Source organism: Lycium ferocissimum, chromosome 3 (assembly GCF_029784015.1).
Source record: "Lycium ferocissimum isolate CSIRO_LF1 chromosome 3, AGI_CSIRO_Lferr_CH_V1, whole genome shotgun sequence".
In the NCBI taxonomy this organism is placed as follows: domain Eukaryota; kingdom Viridiplantae; phylum Streptophyta; class Magnoliopsida; order Solanales; family Solanaceae; genus Lycium; species Lycium ferocissimum.
In genome coordinates, this window is record NC_081344.1 from 71,742,900 (window position 1) to 71,757,845 (window position 14,946).

General features: G+C 35.2%; 1 protein-coding gene across 2 annotated transcripts; it reads right to left on the reverse strand.

Moving 5' to 3' along the window:
* Positions 1–12,806: 12,806 nt before the first annotated feature.
* Positions 12,807–13,919, reverse strand: LOC132050689 (protein SENESCENCE-ASSOCIATED GENE 21, mitochondrial-like). 2 transcript variants are annotated; one of them, XM_059442071.1, is made up of 3 exons: positions 13,635–13,919; positions 13,036–13,062; positions 12,807–13,005 (listed from the first exon to the last, which is right to left on the reverse strand). In XM_059442071.1, exons 1-3 carry the CDS (start codon positions 13,706–13,708, stop codon positions 12,837–12,839), a joined length of 270 nt encoding a protein of 89 aa, XP_059298054.1. In that variant the 5' UTR covers positions 13,709–13,919; the 3' UTR covers positions 12,807–12,836. The 2 variants fall into 2 exon arrangements, with proteins under 2 accessions (XP_059298054.1, XP_059298053.1); XM_059442070.1 differs by having other exon boundaries at positions 12,807–13,062.
* Positions 13,920–14,946: the final 1,027 nt, after the last annotated feature.

Sequence of the window (14,946 nt, forward strand, 5' to 3'; positions counted from 1 at the left end):
TGTGATAAAGAGAGGCTAACGCAGCGTGAATCCTCTTAAATGTAGACTCGTGAATTGATGGACAAAGTCAGATAATCGGAGGTTGAACGGTATGTTAAGGCTCATCTCTTTTCTTTCAAAGGCATGACTCCCACGTTATAATGTCTTAAACGTTTTATATCTCCTTTGCTTGCCAAAGTTAAGCCTATGACTCCAAGGTACAAGTTCTTTTCCTAATAGTTCATAGTTGCTTATATTAAAATGTCCATGTTTTTCAAAACCAAGTTTTAAGAGGTTGAGAACTTTTATGACTAAAACGACGAATATGTCTTTACATTGGTAACAATGACATCAAATATGAAGAAATGCCTATGACGAATATGTCGACGATACGTTTCTACCACGAATGTAATTACGTGAGACGTGTTAAAGGCTTCCATAACGTTCTATTTTCAAACGTTAGGAGTAACGGTTCTAAGGCATGATTTTCTTTTTTAAAAGTTTGCAAATGTTTTCCAAAATATTCATTTTTCTCCAAAAACCAAGTTTGATGATTTTGAAAGCTTTTATGTCTAAAACGATGAACATGATTCTATGATGACAAGGATGATGCCGTATACGAGAAAATGTCTATGACAAATACGTCGAGGATACGTATACGCATACGGGACGGGGGAAGGGATACATGGGGGAACGGGAAGGGAATGTTACATCCCGTATTTTGTACCCTCGGTAAGTCGAGGGCAAGTGACACGAGTCGCGTATGGAAAATTGTAAAGTTGGAATATTAAGAAAGGTCGGGGGTAAAAGGTAAATTTGCATAATGACTTGTGAAATATGGCGAAAGGCTAGGGGCAAATTTGGAACGAAGGGAAATGATTTTCATGAAATAGAAGAAATTGCTAGAATTTTCAAGAAAGGGGGCCACTTGGCCGTGGCCCCCACTTGCAAAACATGGCCAAATGAAATAAGGCCAAGTTAGGGGCTAATGTTAATTATGATTGGAAGGGGCTAAGTATAGATAAAGGAAAGATGACTTAGTCATCTTATTTTCTCTAGAATTTTCAAGGAACAAGAAACAAAAGAAAGAAGAGAAACGAATATACGGCCATTCGGCCTTAGAAAAAAGGAGAGGAAAACCGAAAAAAAAAAGAAAGGAAAGAGAAGAGAGCTCCAACTTGTTTCTTATAGCCAAACAATCCCTTAGAGGGTTCAGTAGGGTGAAGGATTTGTGGAACAAGAAGAATTTGTATTCATACAAGTTTCCAACTTGAGTGGGTGAAGAGTGAGGAAAAAAAGGTAAGGTTTAATCCTTTCTTATATGTTAGGATGGTAGTATGTCAGGTGCATGGAAATGGATGAAATTCATGTTGGAAATATGTGTGTGTGGCAAGTGACTTGCAAGAAGCAAAGCGTGTGTGTGTGTTGTGTTGTATTGTGTTATGTGGTGTGTTGGTTGTTTGTGATGTGTGGAAAATATAGAAGTCCATGAAAAACATGCAAAATGAAGGTTGGCCGAACGGTAGGTTATGGTAGGGTGTAGTGAATTGATTTTATTTAGAATGGAAATGGTTGTTATGGTAGGTTCTGGCGATGTTAGAATAAAGATTTAATGGTTTGGAAGAATGAAAAAATTGGTTGTTGTAATTGAATTTGAAAGAAGGAAAAAATTGTTGTTGTTGTTTCATAAATTGGAAGATATGGGTAAGTAGTATATTGATGGTATTGTTGGAATATCGTACGAATTAAATTGTAAGTTATATCAATTGTTTGAAATTGTATGGAATTGCATTGAAAAAGAATTGAATAGAGTTGAAATGAATATAAGTGGCTTGTTGGAGATGGGTTAGTAAGAGAAAACGCGTTGGAATGGTCTCGTTGCATATATGAGAATTTTGGATTGAATATGGAAATTGTTGGAATTAATGGATATTGGATATATAACTTGAAATGCTCTTGGTTTATGTTTGAATGACCTTAAATTAGTATGTGAATATGAACATATTGATATTGGATTATAAGTGTAAAGTTGGATTATTTGGAAAATAAGACTATTTGCGCTAGAATGCGTTTTTAGTCGACTGTTGATGTTGCTTATATTGTTGTTGATATTGTGTTGTTAGTTTGGCCGGGTTGAATTCCCGGATTGTTGTTGATTGAAATGGGCCAAGTTGAACTTGGTGGAGTGGAATATTTATAGAGGAGGAATGTTGTAGAAATTTCGGTAGCCAAGTGTTATTTTAAAATTCAAGTCTAAAGGCACTAATCATGTTTGGTAAACGCGACCAATTTGTAGATTTTTGTGACTGAGCTTGAGTTTGGAACGTGGATAAGGCGTAAAAGGTATGTGAAGCCTACTTCTCCTTCATTTGGCATGTCCTAGTTAGTATAGGTCAAAATCCGACCCTCGGTGAAAAGTCCTACCCTGGAACGACACCTAAACTTATTCACTATTCATTCAAGAATTGAACCCAAAACTTGTGCTTAAGGTAAAATGATGTTCAAACGTCAAAACCCTTGGAATTGAAGCTGAATGTCTTGAAACCTTCGTGGATGACCCAATGGGACATAATGACCGTATTTTCATGTTTGTCGCTCGAGTCTCGATATACGTGCATCACAGGATTTCCATTCTTGTTTATTAAACTTTATAATCACGTTTTAAGTTTTAACGTAGTGTTGCTATTCATTGCTAGTCTCGTCTTATAATTCTTGTTCTTTGAGGTGAGACGAAGTGACGTGGTTATTCCATAAGGTAATCGGGGGCTACCGACCTTACGTCACCCCATGCAGACACGCTGACTTTCTTTGGGTTCTTATGCGTCTTGCTTATATGATACGTATACGACATGTATATGATATGTATACGAAAATGGGGAATTTTGGGGAATGGATACCCAAAGGCGCTATAGACGCATCGCCACAGTCGTGGCGTAATTCCCATCCGGACGCGGATGCCGGACGCGGGACACGTGCGCGGGAAGCCGACGTATTTGACACTTGACTTGTTATTTTCACATGTATATAACACGATATGTTTTCAACAAAAGATATATAATAAGCTAGTTGACATCACTTTGCACTTATGTGTACGTTTATCCTTTTATCTCGTTATATGATCTTTGGTTTCATATGTTGTTATCGTCACATGTTACATGATTAATGCCGTATTATTTTAAAACATACGTTACATATTTACTTTCATTAATCGCTCGTACCGACCTTTTTCGTGGGTCGCGTCTCATGCCACGCAGTGTGTCGATGGAGTTGACGTGCTCGATCCACAGCTTCTCCACCGCATCAAAGGCGCTCCGGTTGTTCGGGAGCCTTGTTTTGGGTACTACTCTTGTGTATAAATTTGAACTCCGCAAAGTCAGCCACTTGTAATTACTTGTATTTTGTTTAGAGGCTCGTAGATAGATATGTACAGTCAGATGTTTCATAACCTAGTTGTCTTTGTCGCCGTGTGGTATATCAGTACAGTTGATCATTATTACTCGTTTACATGTATGCTATTATCGGCGATATTGTGGAAAAAAATGCCAGTGTTCGTACGGCCCACTTAGTAATAAGAACAAGACATATGACGGGTGCCGTAGATAAGTATCGGTACTCGTCGCCCCCTAGACGGGTCGTGATGGAAACATGTTTCATTGCCACCTGGTCGGTGGCTTATCATCCGGACGCGGATGCCGGACGCGGATTTATGGGCGGCCGAGTTTTTCGGCGCATGTGGGCGAGCCGACGTCGTTCGGCGCTAGGATATGATATGACACGCTATGATATGATATGACACGATATGATATGATATGACACGCTATGATATGATATGACACGCTATGATATGATATGACACGATATGATATGATATGATACGCTATGATATGATATGATACGACATGATATGTTATGACAAGACACGACATGATATGAGTTCTATTCTCCATGCCTACGAAAAAGAAATGTTTTTTAAAGCAGAAAAAAAAAAACAAGGCATGCGTAGTATCCGGCCAAAAGTGGCATTCACGTACGGTTACTCTCTTACCTCATTATCCGTTCTATGATCCCAAGATGTTTATATTCATGCTTTACGCTTTGCATTATGTCGCTTTTCGTACCTTACATACTCAAGACATATTCGTACCGACCCCTTTCTTCGGCGGTTCATGCCGCCGTGTACACGCAGTGAGCCGAAGACATTAGTAGAAGATGTTCCGGCGGGATTGGCGAGCTCCATTCTCTCCCGAGTGCCGCCGAGTCGGTATATGCGCGTTATGGTCCGATTATGTTAGAGACTGCCATGCAGTCGTTTGTATAAGATGTCGGTTGTGGCGGCTGATAAGCCGTCGTATTGTTATACATGCTATTACATTTTTTGTACGGTCGCAAGTTTGGTTTGATTTGAAAAGATATAAAGTATGTTCGTTTTCGAAAATTTTCATTATGCATTTATGATCCGGGGTCAAGGTCTATTACGACTACGAGTAGTATGATAGTCGAGAGGGTTCGCTCGCCCAAGAAGTGTTAAGCCCATCACACCCTAACGATTAAGGGTGTGACATTTAGATGAGTAGGAAATTTAGAAAGAGAGAGTAAGGAATCGCGATATGGAGAAGAATGAATGGTATTTATAGATTGAAAATGGTTAAAGTAATTTAAGGAACTTGATGGATTAAAAATAAAGTTCGACAACAACTAGATTTTAAAGTATCAAACTTTAATAAATATTATTATTAGAATTTGTTTTAAAAATAATTAAAATCCGACCCGGCTCACTTAGCCCACTATGTACCCCTACCCGGATAGGGGGCTGGGCCGGACACCCCTTCCTCCCTCCAACCCGGCCCACTAACTATAGCCCGGCCCCGGCCCGGCCCTATGTGACCCGCATTTATATGGCCCGGCCCACTTGACAGGCTTACTATGCGTTATTCAAAATGATAGAAGTTACTATGATGTTCATTTAAGTAATTTCCTTTTGATTTTTTTTTTTTAAAATATCATCACCACTTCAAAAAAAAATTATGCATGTCAACGTTTAAATTATGGTTCAAATTTCGGTAAAAATAAAAAATACTGTAGTTAATCTTTTTTCCATTTATCTAAATTTTGGTGAATGAAATTATCCAATAGCTATCTTAATCAAAAAATAGCATATACTCAATAATAACTCCTCCGTCTCAATTCAAGTGTCTTGGGCTGACGATGTAGTTTAAGAAACAAAGGGAGACTATTGAGTCTTGTGTGATCTTAGATTAAAGACACACAGAAATTTTTAAATTCAAGGCTTAAACTCATACGAAAAACGTCGAAATCGAAACTTACTAATTAAAAAGACGCTTCTTTGGGACCCGCATTTCTTCTGACTATTGAAAGTGGAAGTTCAAGCTTTGAAGCTCATTTTCTAGCAGCTCCTGCTAAAGCAATTGTAGCAGCTTCTGCGCTGATTTATTTTGCACCTTCTAATCTTACATGATAATGAAGAGTAAAATACTTAAATTGAAACCGAAAGAGTAATTGAAATAAGCACAAGCTGAAGGGACATCACATAATAAACGTACGTATTTGGTTTATAGCGTGAGAAATAGGAATGCCGTGTACATATTTCCTTCGACACCCCACCCCCTCAACCCCCACCCCCATCAACACCCTGCCCCCCGGGCCAAACCTCCATGACCCACTTTCCTCAATTACTCTTGCTTGCCGTGTCACTTTCAAACAAAGTTCTAGAAAAGACTAGAAACTAAACTTAGGAAAGATCAAAAGATTAAGAGCCCGTTTGATAAATTTAAAAAGGATTTTTTACGTATAAAACGTTTTTAACTTTAAGTTACTGAAGTTATTTTTATAAATGTTGTATTGAAATTGGATAAAAGTCATTACGCATTAAAATAAGTCATGTTGATGTGTTTGGAAATAAGTGCATATTAAACACTTATTTTCTGCCAAAAATGATCAAATAATTCTTAAAGTTCGTTAACAACATAATAAGTTGCTTTAAAAGATTTTTAAACTCTAAAGTTGATTCAAATCAAAAGTAATTTATATTTTAAAATCACTTCCACTATAAAATGTTTATTTAAGTTAATTTTTTATAAATACACGTTACTTAGCATTAAAAAATGAGCAGTTATATATTTATTTTGGAATGAAGGGAGTAATATCTTCTTGATTTATTTCATTACTAGGCGAATTGCTCGCTTCGCATTATGATACGAAAGACAATGATTTTACAAATTGACACTTTTGAGTTTTTTTTTTTCTTTTTTTTTTAGAAAAGAAAAAATAATTTCTCATGTAACCCTGATTAATCTTATATTTATTTGAATATTTTCTTTTCTTTTTCTTTGAGTTATACATTTGACTTCAATAACCATTCAATCCAAGTCTAGGAATAATAAAAAAGAAAAGTAAAATATGTTAAAATATTTTGAGAAAATGCATTGTCCGATGTTGGATTTCATTCCAACTTTTTCTCCCTTTATAATGTTTTATCCTTTATCTCCTATGTGTTCTTATAATGTTTTATCCTTTTATCTCCTATGCGTTTTCATTACTTATTCTTTCTCTTACTCCCCTATTTTTTTGCCTCACGTTTACAGAAATCTTTATTTTTCGTTTGTAAAGACAAAGTAATATAGGAATTAACACTAACACTATAAGTATAAGTTTCTGCAAATGTGCATAAGATGTACTTAATAAAGTGCTAATACAACCGAAAGCACTCCACTATAAATACAAGAAGGAAAATATTCATATAATACAAGCATCAACCATTAGAAATGTCACTAGCAATCATATCACGAAACCCCATCCAATAGACATCATTTTGTTCTCCTACATCTTCGACATCTACATTGTTAGCTCTTGAAGTTGTGCCAATATCATTAGAATCAACCGATGGAATATAGTTCTATCTCTACGTTTGGAATGCATCATCCACATTGCATTTCTTTCTAATATAATCGTGAATGGCCATAGTAAAGAAGTACTGCACGTCCTTCAGTGTCAATGTGATAGTATGGCATGTCTCTGCAACAGACCATCTTGCTTTCCAAACGCCAACGGCGTCTTACTACATTTCTACAAGGTTAATGTAAATAGTTAAATTTCTCAACGTTAGCCTCTTGGCTCTCGCAATTGTTAGGTCGCACCGCGGCGAAATTCAAATTTAGGTGATATCTTACATTATTTTTGTACGGAGCCATGTATCCTTTCACGTGCGAATATCCCGCATCAACTAGATAATATTTGTTTCCGCGTGATTGAAAGTTGAGCTCTTCTCTAAGGGCCTCAAGAAATATACGACTATCGTGAGTCGCTCCTTCCCACCCACCATGCAAATGTAAAACACATATTAAAATCAACAACGGCGAGAATATTTTGAGTCGGATAACCTTTACGTCCAATATATGGTATCTCTTGACCTTGCGGTAATCTAGCTTTAACATGTGTGCCATCAATTGCCCAATACAAATTCTACAAGAAGGATGTAAAATAAGAAACTGGGATCCATTTTTTTTTCTCTCAATTCTGGGCAAGAAACTATCATAAAGCTTTTGTTATATAAGTAGTAAAGATACAGTATTAGCAAATTATCATAAACGGGTTACTTACTTTAAAGAAAGGGAGATATCTTTGTTTACATGGCTTGTGAGCATCGCAACCATCATTATAATTTGGACGTGGTTGAATGATATCTCTTGCAAGCTTTACAAACGGCCTTTAAAACACTATGAAAGTGTCTATGAACTGCCTCTCCAAAATGTTGAAAGATATCTCGTATCATTCGATTTCCAACTCCATGTGCACAAGTCATCAAGAATATGCCAACATTTCATGTATAGACATTCCACGAGCGGGTTTAAGCCCATATTTACCGCTAGGTCATCGACAGATCAATGAACACCGCCTTCTTCGCCGGAAATTTTCATAACAACGAGTCTCATTTCCTCGTAATATCTCTCTGAATAAACTCATTTCAGCGCGCATTGATGTACGACAAGGTTCTTTGCATAGGTATTTTTCACAATACATCAAAATGTATTTACATTGCTATATGACATAAAGCCATCCACTCCTTCGCATCTTCTCTCTCCGAATCTCTTCTAGTTCTTGATCTTCGTCATCTAACAAATCACTTAAACGAGGAGATACCACATTGCTAATATCCCAACTCTCCATTTAACCGAAATGGAAATGACTCAAGTTAGCAAAGAATGAATTTTTTTCCAACAACCCAATTTCAAGATTTTTAGAAACTCCATCGTTTCAATGCACTCATATCCATCGTTTCCACAAGAGCGCTAGAATGAAAGTTAGAAATAGCCAGCTGGAAATGAAAAAGAAGAAATCTCAAATTACTATTCCATCAAAGAAAACAACCACAACAATACATAAAGTTCCTACATTCATTAAAGCCAACACAACAACAATAACCATAAGGTCTAAGGATACAACCACAACGTCAACACAACATTAACAATACATAAAGTTTACACGTACAACCATAAGATTTAGGGATACAACCGCAATGTCTAAACAAGAAGCAATAAGTAAAGTTTACACGCACAACCATAATGTTCGAACATTAAACAATAAAAACATTTAACCATAGCAACGCATCAGCCCATTTTCTGAAAGTGTAACTGATAGTTATACTCCAACCAAGATTTCCGAGCTTTCCGGGCCCCCATCTTAAGAAACAACATGACGTACATCCTTCTTAAGAAACATGTTGCAAACATAGTTGTACTTTCCACTCCCAAAGAATATCGTAAAAAATTTGCCAACATATTCATACACTTTATCGATGACGGGATCATCTACCGGGGGATGTAGTTGCTTTTACTAGACATAAACTCCACTAGAGAGTGTATATCCTCCTCTCATTGATGCCGCACCGTATTTTGCCTTATTTTTTTTGACTTGATTGCTAGTTCCAGTATCATCAATTGAACCTCGTCTTTTAAGTGACGGCTTAGGAAACATAATAGAATCCACATTCTGTATATCATCACTTTCATCATTCCCTTCATCACTAGGATTGATAAAGTGTTCTTTGTCATAGCCACCAATATTATTTGTTCCTTCTTCATCAAGATCTACTCGAATGCCAGACATTTGTTCTTGATTCGCTGCACGTGCTCTTTCTCCAGTAGCAACAATATCAGAAAACAACGCATCATAGCGATACCATATTAGTGAAAGATCTATCTTCCTGAACTTATTATATCGATCATCCTCCTGTAACAAAAAAAATCAAAACTAAAACTTACCAACAAATTTAGCAATGAAAGAAAAAAAGAAAGACATATAGAAAAATGTGAGAGATACCAATTTTTCGCTCCCACCAATCATCATCTCCGTAATAGTATTTTTCGTGGCATCCCATCCTAAACTTCGTCTCCCCCTCTCATCAACTTCTTAAAAAGAATCCCGATCTTTTTTCGTGTTATCCCAATGATTTTTCATTTGTTTTTTATCATAGTTTCTCCCGTGGCTTTCGTTGAATTCGTCAACAACATTATTCCATCCATCTCTATTTAAATGAGTGTGTGGTCTACGTCCTTGTCTAATCTCATTTTTCACACAAATCTATAAATTTAATGTTGGCATTATCATCCCACTTAGAATTACTTCGTGCTTTACTAGTTTCCGGCATGATTGAATGTAAACAATCTGAAGAAAGGAGAAATAAACGTTCATGAACTCGCCACATCATAATGTTGGTGTACAATAACTAAACACACGGCCACAATTCCCTAGTCACACTTTTTGTACACATACCAAAATAGAGAGATAATAAAGTCAAGCAATGAAGAAGAAATAGTTTTCGCAAGAAGTTGGAAGAAATAGCCCGCAGAAGAAGAAATGAAGCAAGAAGCGAACATCAAGAAGAAGAAGAAATATAACAAGGATAATCTGATGATTCATGATGATCCGGCTACTTGCTAAAACTAACGCAATGCAAAAGAACTTTCCGCGACTAATATGAAAAGAATTCAAATTTACGGTAGTCATGTGAGATATCGGGCAAAGAATGTACTTGCTATTAATTATTAAATTAAGAGGAATGCTACTGTTTGGTACTAAGTCCACAGTTAGGTAGTTGACATTCAACTTTGTTTAAACATGATGTGCTATAAGTCTTTCTTTCTATTTTGATAAAGTAGAGTTTCATACGTGCATTGTTCTTCATCCTTTACAACCGTGATAATCGCAAGTACCGGACATAATCACTCCTCCATTTCCTTCTAATTTTCTTCCCCTTCCTCTTCATTCAAATAGACTAACCCTAAAGAAGGATCAAAGAGGGAAAACATAAAGGAGGATTTTAAGAATTTAATCTACTCAACTATTTAGAATCAAACGAATATTTAATTATATTCTCGAAGACACCGAATCACGCAGGCAATCTAACGCATCAAAATCGTAGACCATAGGTTAAATTAAAGTGCGTGAAGCTTGAAAAATAAACTAAGGTTTTGCTCTACTCACTTATTTCCTTTGATTTTGAACCATGCCTCAAAGACAATGCCTATGTGTAGCAAATGAAAATCATCTTTACAGAACATCCTAATTCAATGGCAACACCGCATTCGGGGTAATTTAACTCAACAAACTCAAATGACAAATCCTACAATCTCTTTCAATAATTTTCTCAACATGCAACTTTGTTTCACCATTACCATTTTCTAAGTCTATGCGATCTATCGTACTCAAACAGCATGAAACTCTTCTAGACTCCACCATAGCTTCACCAATCTCGTACTCGCAGCACAAGCAAAACTATAATACAATATTGAATCACCTTCGACAACAATTTCAATTCGCAATATCCACAATAATCAAACAATTATTTCAAAAGCGCATTAACAAAGGTCGATTTCAAACAAAATTGTTCAAGCAATGCTACACACGAAGCAAATAAAAAATGAAAGGTCTCACTGATTACACTGAAAAATTGGAATCCGAAAATCGCGCGACTTTATCGACAATATCTAAGCAACAAGAAGCAATTTCTTCGAAACCAACGAACCTAGATACGAAAATGAAAACACGAAATCGGTGATTTACAACAAGCTTATCATCACCGATTCTACCGAGAGTTTCAACAGAGAAAAACACAAGTATGCGTAAAAATCCACATGTGCAAGATGAAATAAAGCTAAATTACAATTAGAGCAAAATCAAAGAATAAGGAAGAAGAATACCTTAGATCGGTAGAAACTTGAAGAACTCAAGCGATTTTCAACATTGATTTTAGATTTACAACCTTACAATTTTTAAGAACTCAGCGATTTGGGGAAATTTTAGAGAGAGAAAGAGAGTGAGTGTGGGAGTGAAGAAAGTTCTGTGTTTGGAGGCTTTGTTGTCAGTAGAAGATTTATGAACGAGATCGTGAGGTCAAGCGTTGTTGTAGAAGATGATGAATAGAATCGTGGAGGCGTAAGAAATGAGAACGGATCGTGAATTTTAGGGCTTTAGCTAAAAGGGTATTTTGGGAATTAAAATAAAATATAAAGGATATAAAAGTAATTTTTATGGTCAACGAAAATGGCTTTAAGCCCTCCAAAAAAAAAAAAAAAAAAAAAAATTAGGATTCCCAACTTTTCATTTTTGGGTGACTTTAAGCACTTTATGGCTTAAATTTAGCAAAATAAGTTGGTAGCCAAACACTACAATAAGCTAAAAAGGGCTTATAAGTTGGTTTGACCAACTTATAAGCCCATCCAAACGGCCTCTAACTTTAGAAGTTGTATTTCATGTCATCTGAAGATTTACATACTTTTAACAATTAACACTAAGCTGTATTTGACGGGTTGTAAGGCATTGATAAGAGACACAATCACTTTAGTGGCGAAAATAGGAATTCTATAAGAAAGGTAAAAAATTAATATATATCTGAAAAGTACTTATTGACCTATATATAGGAAGTATTATTTTCAATATGCACAATATAATATCCGATGAAGAATGTTCAACACTTCAATTGCCACCCACCGATCTATGTAGCTTCGCCACTACCTATCACTATAACCAAATGCTTATAGGTCCGATCGGGTCCAATTGAATCTTATATCTTTTACATAAGGCATAAATATATATATGTGAAAAATTAATAAAATTTTAGCGAATATTACATTATGAGCTCATAATTGTTAAAAGTGCAATGAATTCACGGGCGAAAATATAAATGTTGAACATTTAAATCATGGATCAACGGTTAGCCCACCAACAAAAGTAGAAGCAATATATAGGTTAAAGAGATTTAACTCAACTAATAGTTTTTGCACGAAGAATATACATGTGAGTTGCTTAAACTGTTATTGATATTACGTTCTGAACTCATAATTGCAAAAGTACAACGAACTCCATGGTAAAAACATAAACTTTTGAATGCTTGAATTCCTGAACCTACCTTTGTCTATCAAAAGGCGGATGCAATTTATAGGTTAAAGGAATTCAATTGAACCAGTATTTTCTCATGGAACACAAACATATATTCGAGAAATTACTATATTTCACTAACATTATGTTCGGAACTCATAATTCTAGGAGTACAAGGGATTCAATCACAACAAAATCACAAAAGATGGAACATTTAAAGATTGAGCGTTTAAAACTCTGAATCCGCCTCAATCAATCAACAAAGGTGGAAGCAATTCAAGGTTCAACAAACTAGATTTACTTTTACACTGATGATAGCTATAAATATACGTGAAAAATTACTAAAATTTTCACTAATATTCTGAACTCATACTTCCAAAAGTACAATGAGATCGGCGACGAAATGAACATTCAAATTAATCCGCCTTTCGCGTCAAGACACAAATTCTTGATCCTATATTTTTTCAGTGTTGTCTCTTGTGCTTCAACAACATGTTTCTAAGCTCAGCAACATCGACTTCCTTGACATGGCTCTCTGGCCTGTAATAACCAGTAACAGGGTCTGGTACCCATGAAGTTGTCTTGTTTGATTCCTCTACACTTTTCTTCATCATCACATTGCTTCTCACTGCCCCAGTACCTCTTACACTACCAGAAACAGCACCTTGTGATGCAGCTGCATATCCACGCCTGCATAACCAGAGAAGATTCAGAATTTAAATACAGTAAATACATAAGCAATTCGTTTTGTATTTATTCTTGAGTTAAGAGACTCGATGCAAACTTGAGATCTCACGTGCCAAAATAATTTTAAAAAAAAAGGTCTAACTTTACCCTTCTACTTTTTAACTATAGTGTAAAGTACCACTGTTCTAGCAAATCATAACACTAGTAGAATAAAGATATTTCTTATAATTAAAAGCGAATCAATATAACCTATGAGTTCACATAAATTCAGCACGTTTTGCCGGACCTATATATATATATATATATAATGAAATGTATTAAATAATTTACTTATTATTTTATTAACGTGAAATCTTTGTAATAACTCATAAACTATAAATTTTGGATCCCGTGCATAATAGGGCTGTAAATTTCCTTTTGCATAATATACCGACTCAGAAATCCCTTCCCCGAAAGAGGAAAGAAGAAAAACAAGAACCATACAACTCTTCTTTTTTTTTTTCTTCTCAGGAAAGATGGTGGTGGTGTGTAATTATCACGAAAAAAATAAAGCGCGAAAAAGCTTGAATTTTTACCTAGAAATAGCTGCAGAAACAGAGTCTACAATGAAAGCAGAAACAATCTTGGAGTTGGAGAAATAACGAGCCATTATAATTAAATGCTAAGAGTCAAAGCGATCGAAAGAATTTATAATATGATAAAAAATGATATTAAATTAAAGCTGCAACGGAAGCTATGTATGGTGCAATTTCAGGTAATTAACTTCCGCAGCAACTAAATTGAAACTATATTTGTTTTCTTGCAGCGACTCTTAGCTATGTATATATGAGGAAAATGTGATATTTTGGGATGAAATAATAGTGTGAGAAACAAGAGGTATATATAGACAAAATTTGGAGGAAGAAAGAGTCAATTATTATTATTAGGAGTTATAAATGTGGACGCGTTAATGTCGGCTTCTAAGAAGGTGAAAAGGTCTTTTTCTTGCTAATGAGCCAACACTTGGTGGATGCTTCTAAGAGTCGTCTCACAGTTATACACAAGAGTCAGAATTTTCATTAAGAGATTTCAAAAACATGAAAGTAAATACAAGAACAAGTTAAGGGCGTTCAATATTTACATAAAAATAATTTTAATCTTATATCTATAATATAATTTTCTTTTCCGCGGAGAAGTTTGGATGAACCCCTCAATCCTACTTAAAATTTCCGTAAGGCAAGAGAAGGTTATATGACTTGTTCGTAAACAAGTTATACTGAGATTTATTTTTGATAATCGTAGTGTTTGAATCAGTTTAAGTGCATTTTGAATAATTTACGAGGCCCTCTATTCATTTTTATTTGTTCTGTATATTAAAAATAGTTGTCTATTTTTATTTGTCTAACTTGAAAAATCAAGAGCGATAATTTAACATTGTATTCCCATTTTACCCTCATTATTGATTACTGGGTTGTAAACTTTAAGAAATTGTTATTGGCTACACTACTTTTAAAGTATGTTTAATTGATTCCATTCGTTAGATCACTTAGTAATAATTAGTTTTGATAGTAATATAATTATCATTCTATATATGGCTTCTTAAAAGGTGTGTCAATTCAATACAAAATACTCCATCCGTTCACTTTTACTTGTCGACTATTCCAAAAATAAATTTTTACTTTTACTGGTCCACTTTCCCAATTCCAGAGAAAAATAATTTGTTTTGCCTGTTTTACCCTTAACATTAATTACTCATTTCAAATCATTTTTAAATCCAATACAATTATACACCAATTAATATGAGTATTATGATAAAACATGCACTTCAGTTATTATTTTTTAAGAGGTGTATAAAATTCGTAATGGATAGTAAAAGTGAATGGAGGAAGTAAGTAAAAATGAATGAAG

What these genes read in the sequence shown, in the direction of transcription:
- LOC132050689 (XM_059442070.1), bottom strand. Translation starts at nt 13,708, where the DNA reads ATGGCTCGTTATTTCTCCAACTCCAAGATTGTTTCTGCTTTCATTGTA. An exon ending in GTTTCTGCAGCTATTTCTAG is followed by an intron (nt 13,063 to 13,634) that starts GTAAAAATTCAA and finishes CTGGTTATGCAG; the next exon opens with GCGTGGATATGCAGCTGCAT.